Source organism: Montipora foliosa, chromosome 9 (genome assembly GCF_036669935.1).
Source record: "Montipora foliosa isolate CH-2021 chromosome 9, ASM3666993v2, whole genome shotgun sequence".
Lineage (NCBI taxonomy): Eukaryota > Metazoa > Cnidaria > Anthozoa > Scleractinia > Acroporidae > Montipora > Montipora foliosa.
Genome location: NC_090877.1, coordinates 21225478 through 21240477, shown reverse-complemented (window position 1 = coordinate 21240477; position 15000 = coordinate 21225478). Strand labels below are relative to the sequence as shown.

The following is a 15000-nucleotide window of genomic DNA, read 5'->3' as shown; positions in this document are numbered from 1 at the left end:
TGTAATCACTCTACCCTAACACAAACACACACACACTGCACTGAAAGGCGCTGTAAAACTAAGCTTTCATTTCTTCCATACAAAAATGGCTTCAGATGACTGAAGTCCGAAGCAAATGAAATGAACGATTCCTGTTCTTTCCCGCTTTAGAACAAGGTCAGCCTGCGTAAGGGTACTGGTAGACGACAAAGTAACAACACGTTAAAACTCACCGTTCTGACAAGCAAAAGCGTTCCAAGCAAACCACTTTGGAATTTTTCGGATTTAGCGCATACAACGAACAAGCATCACCGTTTGTATTTACAAAGTCATGTTTCTGTTAAAAGATACAGAAATGTTAAAGGCATTTTGAGAACAGGCGACGTTCAATATACAAGAACGTTTCATGATAAACGAGCACTGACACAATTCTACAGCAAGCCCCATTGTCTAATTTTCCGGTCGACGCCCTCTAAACGGCGCAATGCTATCCAAGTAATTGAACGAAATCTTTCATCCGAACGTAGACCTTAAGTAGTTCTGCATTGTTAGTATTAGGGTCACTTTTAGGTAACTATTATTTATTACAAAAAGCCACTGCCATGTTATGTTTAATTTTAGTTTTCCGAAAAAACCTTTCATTTCATAGGAACTGAGATTTAAGGGCCTTTCCGCACTGGTAACAAAATTGTTTATTTTGGCAAATGTACAGTCCTAAACTGTGGATGAATTGTCCTGACTCGACAATGTTTGTTCGAAGCGGACAAATTTCAAAGGCGCCGAAGATAAATTTTGTCCCGGTAAAACAGGACAATAATTGGTCAAGTCAAAAAATGGAGAGATACAGTCACGCAACATGTATTTTGACGTGTCACGGCTGGTCGCAATACATTAAACAAAGGTATGCCGGTGCATTTGCAGATGTTTTCGAAAGTACTCCTCGGGAATTCTTCGGTCGGCGTTAGTTAGTAAATCTCAAACCAAGACTGGCGAGGTCTTGGAAGGCTCCAGGAGTATGGATTGCATATCTGAGAGCCCGGTGTCTCGTTTCTCACAGTATTCACATTTGACAGAATAGGCCACTTTCGATATATTAAAATTCAGCTTGAAAGAGAGGTTTAGAGGACAAAGACAAAGAAAGTGGCCTGATATGTCAATATCTTTCACATTCATTGCAACTTCTTTCTATTGTTTTTGTTCTCTCTCAAGACACACTATCAAGATTAATATTTCGAAAATGGCCTATTTGACCATTTGCGGTTTCAGTGCGCGCGGATACATTGTCTTGACAATTTTTGTCCGTTCGTTTTTCCCAGGACAATTAAACATTTGGGTGGGGTCGTACCTCTTGTTTAACACTACAATGTATATTTCATTGGCCGTATACTATCGTACTTCCTATTGTTTTCTGTGCCAAATCCATTGTTATCCTTGTTTGTTCTATTGCATGTTTTTTTCCCAATCCTGAACCCCGTTCAGTGAGGTCGCTATCTGCTAGTGCGGAAAGGCCCTTATCCAAGAAACCATAGTGAATTAAGGCCCTTCTTACAAGCAGGTAGGGTAACCCTAGTGCTAGGGTCACCCTAGCACTCACACATTTCTTCTTTTTTTTCAACGACGTGTTTACAAGGCAGCTAGGGTTACCCTGGCGCCAGGATAACCCTATGTGAGTGCTAAGGTTACCCTACCTGCCTTGTAAACGCTCTGCTAGGGACAACTCGCCTACCCGGGACAACGTTTTAGTGGTTTCCACTGTGTTTGCGATGCTGGCGGTTACCAGGCACACAAAGTTGTCCCGGGTGGTAGGGTAACCCTACCTGTAAAATTTTGCTTGTAAACCCGGGCTATGTTTGACCCTCCTGCTAGGGCAACCCCAGCAGCAGGGTTACCCTACCTGCTTGTAAACAGGGCCTAAATTCGTACTGATTCTAAATGTAGCCAATCAGAAACACGAACGACAAAAATTTGACTGTGAAGAAATATCGTTCGTCCAATCAACAACACGAAAGACGAAGAATGAACGTATCGAATGGAACGTCAGCCGTTGCACAAAAACCGCGCACTTTGAAAAATGGCAAAAGGAAAGTTTGCATCTGTTTGCTCAGTTGAAGAATTAATTTTAAAACAAGAAAACAAAAACCCTCTCAAAAAACTGCATGAACGAGATGTAAGATTGCTTGATAGATTTTTGAAAACGAAGGACGACGACAGGATAATGGCTTCCATTATTAACAAACGCTTGACTTTGCTGAAATATTTTGAACGCAGAAAGTGTTGTAAATTTTACCAAATAAGTTGTCGGTTGAGCGATTTAAGCCATTTTTTTTTATTGCTTTCATCGCCCCATTTGTGCGAAATAAATTTGTCTACCAAACAGTTCACGGGAAAAAATCTCAGTACTAATGAAATTAACACATTACAACATGGAAAATGGGCTCATCCTCGGTGTAAAAGCCTGTGAAACTCACAGATGACGTAACACAAAGGAAAACAAAAGAGCAAAAAAACATCAAACAATAACCTAACCCTACCACGAGCTAAGAAAACAAAAAAAAGTTTCACAGGTTTTTACACCGAGGTAAACCCGGAAAATGCTTTATTCACTCATTGATACGTATCAGAGAGCTCACTCGTCCGTTTTCTGATACTACTAAACTCGTGAATAAAAATGGTACGCGCACATTTTCCGTGATGTAATCTCTATGTACAATGCACTTCGTTCGACTAGTAGCGAGTGCGAGTGCTAAGTGATTAAGTTAATAACCCGGGTATGATTTGGGAGTTGGTCTCTTTTACACCACCGGGGCATGGTTCGTCCAGACTAGACGAACTACATGACACGAATTATCCGTCAGGCACAACCTCGGGCAAACTTTTTTAGTACGTTAACAAGACGCACTTTGTGTCAATATGAACTATACGCTCTTGTTATATACCTGACTTTCACTCAACAAAACGAGCACTGTGATTGGTTGATTCTTGTTCACGTGCTCCTGATCAAATTCATTCCGCAGTTGTTATCCGCTCCGGGTGTTTTGTTGCGATTGTTGAATGAAAAGTCTAAATACATAACAAAGCACTTAATGTCTGGTCCCTTGAAAAACTAGTTAGTTTTGTTTTCCCTCGGGACCATACATAAAGTGTATATTGTTCATCAGTCTTGGAGGTCGTGATAAATTGGTGCTTTCGTCTAAACGTATAATACGCCTTGTGTGCGTCTTTATACTAAACGAATTAAACTGACACAGTAAAATTGTTTAACATAGTTCGCCCCAGACTGATGATGCGTCTTTATTATAAAAACGGCCTTTTTTCCTTGTAAAAGCAAAAAGAAACTGGCAACAGTGTAAAAGCTTTACGGGTGACTTTAAAATGGCACCAACATTTACAAAAGGAACAACTGTTGCGCCGTTGCAATAAACGGAGGAAAACAAAAATTACCTGATCTGAATTGCTGGCCATCATTAAAAAGAGCAATCCCTAAGAAGGAAAAAAAAAGAATAATGAATTCTCCAACATCATGGTTTCCTCGCAGTTTGGTTTACTTCAGAAAGAAAATAAGAGAGGACATTCCGATCCTAACGCCAGATTATCATACTTTTTTCTTTTTTGGTAGGAATGTATTGGCTCTACGGCGCTAATTCCGCTACAAATGCACCCAGTAACCAGGTTGGCTGAGAAAATAAGTTTGGCCTCCTATTGTAGTCATTCATGGTTCCTACGGTGTGAAAGACACTAGGAATGAGGTTGTTGCAGCCGAAGATCGAGACAGAGGGCGGCTCTCTTCTACACATTAAATGGGATAAAGGAGTTTGCATATTTACTGCACTCTTTCAACTGTCTGGACTACAAAACTTGTTATTCCACGTTTCTACACTCTGTCTGGAATTAATTGACGTGCTCTCAGCCAATCAACGCGCTGAAACTTTTCTGTGTATATTATTACTAAAGAAACTGTGTGGGGAAGTGAAACACAGAAACAGGTCTATCAACAGGATTGATATGGTAAATTGACCACCGTGGAGAAATTTGAAAACTGACGTATTGAGCGTTAGCCCCTCGTCGGAACGAATGTCCCTTCTAGATATTACTTTGGCACACGCACAGGGCCACTGTTTCATTGCTTTGGAATTCTACTATCTTCATCAGAGCGTCGAGAATCTAAATAAACGACCTTAGCTCCCCAGGACTTCTCTTAGCTCTATAGGTAACATCCGATCGGTGTTACGGGGGACTCTGATTTTGCCCTTTCGCTCGTTGCAAAGCAAAAAGCTAGCTTAGCACCCTTCTCGCGGGCGCATGATACCGTTAAAACATCAATTCGCTATTTTCGCGAATCCCATAATACAGTTCATTTTGGGAGGTTCTTTGCATTACAACAACGGATATCCAGTTCACTGAAGCATGATACAGTCCCAAGAGTAAATAAATTGTATTGTTTTTATGCAAAGAGCTCCCAAAACGTATTGCATTTTGGGATGGGGAAAATAGTGAATAAACCTGTAGTTACATCAGAGCATCATTTGAAAAGCTCTAAAGCCCTAAACAAGGTAATATAATACGTCTACACCAGTCTTGTCCTAAATTAAAAAATCTTCGGCTTACCCTTTGAGCGATCACTTTTAAGCAAAACATGCCGCCTAGCCCCAAGGTTTCCAGATTAAAAGAACGTAAAAGCTGAAACGATTTGTGATTCCTGCAACAAAACCCAAGGCTGCGATGTTAGTTCAAAGCGAGTGTGTTTTGTACTTGTTTTTGTTCCAATTATATAGGGGTACCGTTATGGCGTTTGAAACCATTTCTCGCCGAAACTCGATGAATTTTACACCTCAGTTGCACTCAAATCACTTCTACGTCATTTCGTGCAAGATCGGATCTATAGGAAAAAAGGATTAGCCAAAAAACGTTTTTACCGACTTTGTACGACTTTTCTTTCGACTTTTTTTCTGATGGGCTGAATCAACTCGGAGCATCTTAGTGGGATAAGACTGTATACAATTTAAAAGTGTTCATGATCACGGTTCTGTACCGGATCAAATCGTTATACTGACGATGAATACAAGACTTAATATCCGGCAACCAGACTCTTTTGAAGCTGGCGGTTTTGTTAGTTTGGGGAATTTAACCGGCAGAAACGCCGGCGTGCTTTGCCACTTGCTCACGTGGTCCCAAAACCTTTTGCTTCCTGTTTGGTTTTCGCTAAGGAAGGAAAAGTTCTCTGTTCAGTGCGCTCTTGACAACAGAATGAATATTTTACTTGGTATACGCGTTCTTACGGAAAATTAAAGCGCATCTCTCTGAAATGACAAACTTCTCAGGTCTTTCTCAGGTCATCTGCGCCCATGAAAAATATTCAGTTTCCCGAATACACCTAAAGTCATCAAATGACCAGTGCTGAACTTGATCAATTTGGGTTAGCTCGCTCAGTTACAGACAGGGCAACCTTGCAGTTGTAATACAAAACTTGTTGTGAACTAAACTGAACCTGAGGAGATGAATGATGATAATTATGCGTTAACATTGAACTTTTAAAAGTATGTGGCTTTTGTTTAACAAGTTACCTATAGTATCTCTAATTATTCTTAGGACGTCTCCCTTATGTTGTTGGCGTTTGTTTGTTTGTGTAATTCTTGTCAATTGCCAAGTGTCTTTCTGTTCATGTTGTTGTGAGAGCCAGTAATATTGTTCAGTGCAGTCTGAGTAACCTGACAAGAATACTGAGCTATGCTAGCTATGGACTACCATGGTCTTGTTTGCACATGATGTAGTTTGTAGATGAAGTGAAGTTCAATAAAATGAAGTTGTTCAAATGCGAGGGGGAAATGGACAAACTACAGTAAGAGCTCACCATAGGTATAGATTGACATCAGTTATTCCCAAAAGAAGACAGTGGCTTCCTTTAACAGGCTGAAGAGATGACAGTCCAGTGTCACTGTGTAATGGGCCAAAGGTCTGAGATCCTTCCACTAGCCTTGAATAGAACAAGAGGCCTCGGTTGTTCAAAAGGTGGTGGCTATCCACCTCATGAACAGTCGAGGCCAGAGTGTTTTTATAAGCAACTTCGATTCCCATTAGCTTAGAACTTTGGTAGCAAGGACGGTAACAACAAAATCAACAGGTTTCTTCACGAAATTAAGAGAGCGTTCGATTGAGCGTATTCCGGAATAGGAATACATGGAATAGGAGTTAGAAATGCTTCGTGTTTAAGGAGATTCACATTAAAATTCTCAAGCACCTGCTAAAATGCTATTTTAAACATATCGTTACTATCATTGTTGCTGTAAAACGCCAAAACAAAACATAATAATAATTGCATGCTCTCCACAAACTTGAACATCGGACACTCCACCCGTGCACGTGGGCCCATCTCACACAGACAACCATTTTTTAAATTTTTCCTAGACAGTATATTAGTTCAACTGCTAGAACAGTGTCTAAAGAAACAACATGGTTATCGTGGTTCGAATCCCGTCCAATCTTTCATTTTTGCAAGCTTGCTTGAACTGCTGACCGCAACTGCTCGAATCGCTCACTTTACAGAGATCAAAATCCTGCAACCCTCAACAAGTTGATAGAGGTGATGAAAACTTGATTTAACGTCTTTTATAAAGAATGAAATTAAGTCAAATGAGCATACTTACAAGCAAGAGCCATCCAAGCTCCATTTTGTCAAAGTTACTTTATCTGAAGCTGTACCTCCAATCATCAACTCAACGTCCTCCAGCTCATTGACACTTGGTTCCAAATTTCGTTGCAGCAGACACATTGATGAAAACAAAGGCTTTTTCCCCCTACAAAAATATATGTACGTTGGAAGTTAGTGTTGTAAGGCTTATAACCAATACTGTAAATTAATGATCTAAGGAATGTCCACTTAAAAAAAAAAAAAAAAAAAAAAAAACGCCACCTTTCCCTAAGATTAGAAGGCCGCCGCCTCTAATAAACGGACGGTCTCTATTAAACACCCTCATAACAACTGACACAACTACAAGGCGAGGAAGACCGAAAGAAAGAAAAAAAAAACACCAATTAATCAAGTTTCTTGATAGATTTGCGATGGTTTACAAATTGCACTTTTCTTAATGTTAATTAAACTGTACTTGAGCCGACGTCGACAGAACAAATAACATCGCAGATATAGGTAGACTGAAAGAAACGTGATATAAAATTATTTGAAGTGAGGGGTATAGACGAAAGTGAGAGAAATGAAAATATCTTTCATCGAATCCTTTCACGGGACCACATGAGCCCAAAACAAATTGACCTGATCCCAACTGTGTGGCTTCATAGCTCTCAGTTGGTAGAACACTTCTCTGGCATCGCAGAGGTCATGGGTTCAAATCCTAGTTGGAGCCACCTTAGATTTTTCAGGTGTCTATGAGGCCCGTTTTAAACATCGAACTTTACTCGTGCCGAATCTAATGCAAATGAGCGAAAACAATAGATTTTTCTCATTTGCATTAGATTCAGCACATGTAAAGTTCCATGTTTGAAATGGGCCTAAGAGACAATTGCTTAAAATTATTGTCCAGATAAGTGAAAGCGTCACTTCTCTCTCTTTTGTCTGGTAGGTAGACAACAGCACTCTGCTATTGACCAAAAAATTAACCTATTCATAGCGATGTTTCTTGTGTCGTCATCCATTGTTATTAATATGCCAACCAGAACCTAATTGGCTGTTGAAACAACGGCTTCTTTTGTTCCGTGGTTAGCAAATTTGAATATCAAAAGAAATGTGACGTCAATGTTTCCAAACAAGAAATATCGCTATCCTTGCTCTGTGAGTGCACCATGTTTTGCTGAGCTCATTACAATATTATTTTAATAAATGTATATCATCTATTAAACACCCACCCTAGGAGCCTAAAAGTTACCCAACTGTGCCCAGTAGACAACATACAGTCAACAGTGTTAAACAGTTACACACAAAACTGAACTTACTCATCTGCATTGATTAGATCCAGCGAGTAGTCGCCTTCTTCTGAATAACCAAGAATTCTATAATGAACCAAAAGATCAACTGAACTCTCTATCTCACTGAGCATCTCTAAGAGAAAGACAAATGTCTTGAAAAAACACCTTTCAGTCATCACTTCGTTAACAAAACTGTCATGTAAGAAGAGTGCACTCTAAATGGAACTAAAAATACCCTTCTAAATGAGACTGAGAAGCCAAAGAACAATTTGGAATCTTGTTCCTTTCATTGGAAAACTCAATGATGAATAGAGTTGAAGCAAAAAGCGATTTGAAAAAACAATATTAAGTGTAAAACTTATTAAATACACTGTACATGATCCCGAATCAGTAGTCACGCTGTATATCATTATGTGACACTCAGTAAATCAGTTTTCTTGTACTTGAGTTCAACATGCAAGGTTACTTTTAAAATAATAATAATAATAATAATAATAATAATAATAATAATAATAACAATAATAATAATAATAGTAAACACATAGTAATAGTAAACTTGGCATATAATGGAGACTTCAGGGACATGCAAGGGACACACAATGTTAATTCTGTTATGGTAATTGTTACGGTAATTTTAAGCAATTTTATTCAAGCATGAGTTTAACAACATTTATATCATGATAATATCACTGATGACTTAATTAAAGACATCAGATTCCCTTAGAATTTCACAGTGAGACAAAGCCAGTATGACAATAATATTATTTTTCAATTATCACAAGACAGTATACCTTCCAGTTCCTGTAGAAAAATTTCCTCCAACAAGAAGAACAACATGAGACTTGCGTGGCACAAACTGAACACTGACAAACTCTTCTTCTCCACCCTGTCCAAATAAAATCTTATTTTTTACTGCTCTCTTAATGTAGTGTATGAAACTCTACCATTGCTCATAGTCTCAAGTGCCTAAGGAATGGCACAAATACTTTTTAGACAATTAAACCCAATGACCCCTGGGAGTGAGACTTGATAGATTTTACTCTGTCTAATGCCAGACTATTTTACTCATGAATGGGGGCAGTTCAATAGGTTAAAAAGAAAACAAATTTGGAGACATACTCGTCAGTGCTGTGGTCTGTTATAAACAACTGCAATTGTCAAGGTTGACACAAAAAGACTTAGCCAGGACAATTCACTTTTGTTGGCCAACATTTTGGAGTACTGACTGTACAATAACAGAATGTTTTTACAGCTGTACATACATTGTATGAATGTACTGGTAGGTAGGTCGTGCAAACATGACTTGTTTTCTTCATAAATGGGCCTTTTACAAACACTTTACAAATCTTACGAGCCAGAAGGCCCATCAGGCCCATCAGGCTGGCACTTACATGTATCTCCGGTTTCATTAGCATGAAGTGACTAGGAATATTTCTACTCCCCCCTGGATGGGATGCTAGTCCATCACAGGGTTACCCCCAGCATTTCGCCGGTACCCATTTATACACCTGGGTGAAGAGAGGCACCGTGGGAGTAAAGTATCTTGCCCAAAAACACAACACAATGTCCCCAGCCAGGATCCGAACCTGGACCACACCATGAGGCCACCGCGCCTCCCACTTATGAAAAATCTGGTTACTTTTTACAAAAGGTCACCTAAGATCACACGTTATTGCGTCAAGCCACTGTGCTTGCAGACTTTTCAACATCGCCCATGACACAATTCCTGTGGCACCCAATGTGATTCGTGTAACATGCGATGTGATTCCTATAGCATGCGACGCAAATCACACAAGGGTGGTAACTTACACCGTACTTTTGAGCAATACTGTTCATTTCAATGTTATCTTACCAATGAAAGATTCCACTTGTGCATCACAGTCCACTGTAATCCAGGTGTCAATGTCCAGATAACCACCAAATGAGCCAAACATACAGCTAAGACATCTCTTTTATTCTGTGCAAGGGATGAAGTAGCTTTTCTTGGGGATGGCTCATATGATGACAGTGAAAGAGATCGCACTTTGTTGTCTTCACCATTTATACAATGCTATTTGAAAATAAAATTGTGTTGTCAGAATTCCCCAACTCATGCCATGCAGACAAAGGATTCATCAGAACATTTGGAAAATTACATCTAGGGTGCAGTTTGAACTGGTGAAATGAAGGACACATGTATTCTTTCATAAAACATAATTTAATTTGATTTTCAAAGAACTATGTGTACTCTAAAGAATGTATTGACAGCTTCATAACAAAGTTACTCTAAGAAGTACAGTATTAAGTTTGGTATCCAGTCATTGAGTCTGGCAAATGTAAACTAGTTTGGGCAATTTCCAATTATCTTGATCTGTCAACTCAGTTGAAGAATTTACATTACTTTCAGCACAGGTTGCAAAAGCAATTATTATAATGACAATTAAGAGCCAAAATTGTTATTTACAGTCATAACCTTGCATCAGTAAATGTTGGGTCAACAACTATTACCGCCTCCCTCCCTGGTAAATAATACGTGTAACTAATAGTATAAGATTTTTCAAGATGAATACACTGAATGTCAAGAACGGTAGTTATTAGTAGTTGTTACTGTTGATTTGATTTGTAGATTTGTTTTGATTTCAGTTAATTTGTAGTCTCCCCAATTAGTAGAGCACTTGTACACAGCTAAATAACCTTGCGATCTTTAGTCATTGTTATTATTGTTATTATTATTATTATTATTATTACCATTATAACTGATCAGGGTTTTCAATAAGAGCTGGCGGCCGGTGAAATTTGCCAGCTATTGCATGTGGACTTGCTGCCTACTTTTCCTTGGAAATTTGCCCAAATTTTACAAGTAACATGAGAAACATTCAAACAGAACATGAGCCTTGGATCAGGAATTAGTTTTGTTTACGAAAATCAAAAGAGAGGCCGGAAATCTGAGTATTTCGGCGGTGATTGACATACATTTTTTTGTACATCGCACGCAGCTGTACAGAATGCAAAGGAGCCTCCAGAATGCAGGAAATGCATTTTAAGAGCCCCAAATTTCAAACATTTCCTGCCTCTGGTGCGGGTTGTCCATTCTCCGCCTACTCTTCAGGTTTTGCCGCCTACTGAAATTCTTATTGAAAGCCCTGACTGATACCTGTAAACAAATTGTCATAGAAACTGGAGCATCATGATGTTGTGTTGAATCCTCTGCCGATACCATACATGAATGTGACCTCTGAGAGCTCTCAAGAGGCTCACACATCTTCCCATGAGGAGTGGCTTGATCACCTATGCAAGGCTCTCTGGTGGGAGGAGGACTTGAAACCCCTTGAAATGAATTGTGAAATTCTTCTTCACACAAATTTCTTGGTATTGTTTGAGCAGCTGAGTCAAATAAAACATTTAATAACCTACAGGTTTCATTTGCACCAGTTCTTGTCTTTGAAGCCTGATCAGGAGATTCTCCCTGATTTGAAAACTCCCTTCCACTTCCATTTTCTGAAGTTTCAGTTTTCTGTTGACTTATTTTATCCCTTAATGATTCATTGATGTCAGTCCTAGCTTTATGGCTGAATTCTTTAAGTTTATCATTTTCACCAGTGCTTATCCTGTTTGCCTTTTTATTATTATTATAACTGTCACCCTCATGTGATATCTGCTTTGGAGATGAGCTTGCTTTCACACATGTATCTTCAGGGGTCATGTCTTGAAGTCTGTGATAGTTCACACTGGAAGAGTAACACCCTGATTGCTCGTTACTTTGAAGAAAAACTGTAGTTGACTCCTCTTTTACAATTATTTCAGACTTGACTTTCTCTACTTTGTTTCCAGAGGATTTTATTTCAATCTCCCTTAATTTAATCTCATCATCCAACACCACAAAACCACCTTGAGAAACACTTGCCTCTAAGTTTTCTACCATCTCAACAGTTTTATAATGTTCCATTGGCTCATAAACCTCATTACTTTTTTCTTCAGTTGCAGATTTTCCATCTTGTGGTTTAGAACTTTCTCCTAATTTATTAACAGGTGTTTGGGCCACGCCCTTTGTATAACTGACATTGCTGCTTTCCCTCTCAGCTAGCAAAGCATTCTTGACTTTAGCCAGCTTAAGTTTCACAAACTCTTTATCAGGCAAAGAGAAATCTACCACTATTCCTAAAGGACCACCTGATTTTGTAAGTTCTAGACAAGGCCTTGGAAAAATAAAATCATCTGAAATATTTCCTTTGGCTAAGCCAAGTTGCACAGAAATGTCTTTTGTTTTAGGTGTTGTTGTTGTTGTTGTTGTTGTTTCAATTGTCTTATTTTGATAGCCTTCTTTCTTTGCTCTTGATTTCTGTGAATGTGATTCTTTTGTTTTTCTTGGCCGAACAACATGGCCAACATAAGAAGTATCATCTTGGCATCTGAAGCTTGGTGTTGTTTGTAGTCTTGGAGACCTCCTTGGAAATTCTTCTTCAAATAATTTCAGCCAATGACAGTTTCCCATTGGAGAGCAATCTTTATAATTCTCTGTCGGAGTGGAAAAATTATTATTGGGCTCTCTTTCCTGAAGGCCATCTTTCCCATTCATGTTGAAACTGCCTGTCAGAAGGGTCAAGTTTTTAGATGCAATAATTTTATCATGAGAATTTTGATTTGTTGCAGTTCCTTTTTCATGGAAAGTGTCATTGCTTTCGTCGTTTACCGCTTTTGCAGAACACTCTATTTCAGAATCACACCTAAGTGAACAAGCATCATGGGTGGAATCACCACTTCCTTCAACACAATTTGACAAATTTGACAGATGGTCAGCCAGATCATCTTTTACAACTCGGACCTCACGTTCCTGCATCTCATTTGGATTAACCTCATTTTCTGTGACAGCCACTCCATCACTCTTTTTATCATCTGACAAGACAAGAGAGTCACTGGTCAATGTTAGTAAATTTTTCTTTGGTGCATCAATATACATGGACTTAATATCACTTTCACCATCAAATTCTGATTTTTCACAAGAGCAATTTGACTTGATTTGTGATTTAAGTGATCCTCTCAGTGCAGTCTCATTATCATATGAATTGCCATTCCTGATCCATTTGACATCTGAACAAAGGGCTTCATCAAAGGTTTCCCTAAATGTAACATTTTTGCCAAAATTTTTCTTGTGAGTAGATAAACAGCTTGGTTTTTTGATATCTGGAGAATTCAATGCCTCACGATATGGCGAGGCACTTGATGTATTCTGAGCAGACAAGCTGTCGGTGTTCTCATCTTGAATTGAAAAACCATGAAAGGTCTGCCACCTTTGCCTCCTTCTTTCAGCACTCTTAAAAAAACAAACAAACAAACAAACAAACAAGCAAAGCCTTAAGATGATATTTTAATCAACTTTGACAAGATATTTCACCTTTTAGACTTATACTCCCTAATTCTGAATTTAACATCTCATACTGAACACAATTTCTTGCATCATTATGACTGTTGTGTAAGGTAAGTACTTTATGAAGACGTTGTTGATTGTCATTGGCGTTCATGGGCACATAGAATTACTCGCAAAGACACAGTTTGAAACAAAAGAGACCCAGCAGAAGATCACACACTCTTGAGTTGTGCATACTTAGAAAGATAAAAATTAATATGTATGTTATTTGCTGGCTGGAAGGTCTGTATAGCGAAAACCTGTAACCAAGGTCTTGAAAATGCTGCTCAAGGCTGCAGGCAGCTTTTTCAAGACCAAGGTCAGTTTTTCGCTATTCGTACCGACCCTTAACTTCCTCTCTGAAATCACTTTTGTATTATTGTTGATTCACATCGCGCTTAATAGCAAATGCACTTATTATAAGTGACTTACAAACTGAAATGTTTCAAAGAGAAATATCTTTATTGAATTCAGAGTAATTTTTGTTTCCAAGCCTCTTGTCTAATTAGACAAATCTGTTTTGAATCTAACTTCTGCATGTAAACAGATTCGGTGTTAAAAAAATGGAGGCTTAAGGTCAAGGCCAAAAGCTACCAGAGAGTTACCGTGCCCAGAGATACATGTAGGAAAATCCGGACCATGCGAAGAACCAATCAGATTGCAGGATTCAATTATTACTGTGCCCTCTTGGAAAAAAGTAAACAATGATATCGAGCTTTGAACAAGTTTCATTTTGCAGACCAGCTACATGTAATTTTAACTACTAAAAAGAAACTTCCCGGAATAAGCCCTGCTTCCAAATAAGCAAATTGTCAAGCTGAAGACCCACCTGAAGTTTTCGCACAGCCCTTGCATGTTTCTTTTCCAGTTCTAGCAAACGTTTCCTTATGACCTGAAAAAAAAAACGGTAAATATTTAAACTGGCCTCCTCAAGGCTCAGCTGCTCTAATGGCCCGTTGCAGGCTTTCAGTTGTTGGGGTTGATTGAGAAAATGGTCCAGATTGAGGAAAAAGCCAGCAATCCCAGTACTCCTTCTTGTGCTCACTTTTTCCAACTCTATCAGGACCATTTTTCGTTCATCCCTACCAACTGAGAGCTTGGAACAAGCTAAGCTCATCTGTGTTTTAATCCCCCAAATCCTTCATTACGAATTTACACAAACACGTACAGTGTATCTGGAATGGCAGGTCAAGCAGGTGCAATATCTAAAGCACATGTAGCTGGCTGCCTACTGCTGTCAACAATGACTACCTACTAAATTGTATGGTCTGCTGTACGTTCAGCTTTTCATTACTGTGTTCTTCTTGTAATGTTTCTATTTTGTACTGCAGTAATATGGCTGACTATTAGAAACAGAAAATAATGTTCAAAGAAGGTGAAAATTAAAGCCAGTCACACCGCTTGATGTTATCCTGAATGACCTGATCCACCACAGTCATTGACAGTAGTGAAAAACTAAACTTTTCATTGAAATTTGAAATAAATGACTAAACAGGATCCACATCATTATGAGAGGAGCGTTCATCGACATTGAAGTACACTTGTACTATTCTCTTCCCTTTATATACTTAACTAGCTATACCTATACTAATAAAGTTCCAATAAGCAAGTTATTTTTGTTTTCATAGTGAGCCTGTGATGTCCTTTTCCAATATTACTATTAATAATTATTTTACCATAAAACTGTGATAAAACATATCTACCGGTAAACATAATAAAAAATA

At 38.6% G+C, this 15000-nt stretch overlaps 1 protein-coding gene across 5 annotated transcripts in view; it reads right to left on the bottom strand.

The window, feature by feature from the left end:
- The window catches only part of LOC137969340 (uncharacterized), a 20709-nt gene that overhangs the window by 3111 nt on the left and 2598 nt on the right, over nucleotides 1-15000 (bottom strand). The window contains exons 2-11 of one of the 5 annotated variants that reach the window (XM_068815535.1): nucleotides 14106-14168; nucleotides 11027-13183; nucleotides 9746-9943; nucleotides 8685-8779; nucleotides 7921-7977; nucleotides 6621-6770; nucleotides 5828-5992; nucleotides 4585-4675; nucleotides 3421-3459; nucleotides 213-316 (exon numbers count right to left, since the gene is read on the bottom strand). In XM_068815535.1, coding sequence (XP_068671636.1) covers nucleotides 213-316; nucleotides 3421-3459; nucleotides 4585-4675; nucleotides 5828-5992; nucleotides 6621-6770; nucleotides 7921-7977; nucleotides 8685-8779; nucleotides 9746-9943; nucleotides 11027-13183; nucleotides 14106-14168 — 3119 coding nt within the window. Of the gene's footprint in view, nucleotides 1-212; nucleotides 317-3420; nucleotides 3460-4584; nucleotides 4676-5827; nucleotides 6001-6620; nucleotides 6771-7920; nucleotides 7978-8684; nucleotides 8780-9745; nucleotides 9944-11026; nucleotides 13184-14105; nucleotides 14169-15000 lie in introns of those variants that run through there. The other 4 variants (XM_068815536.1, XM_068815537.1, XM_068815539.1 and 1 more) reach the window with 4 other exon arrangements.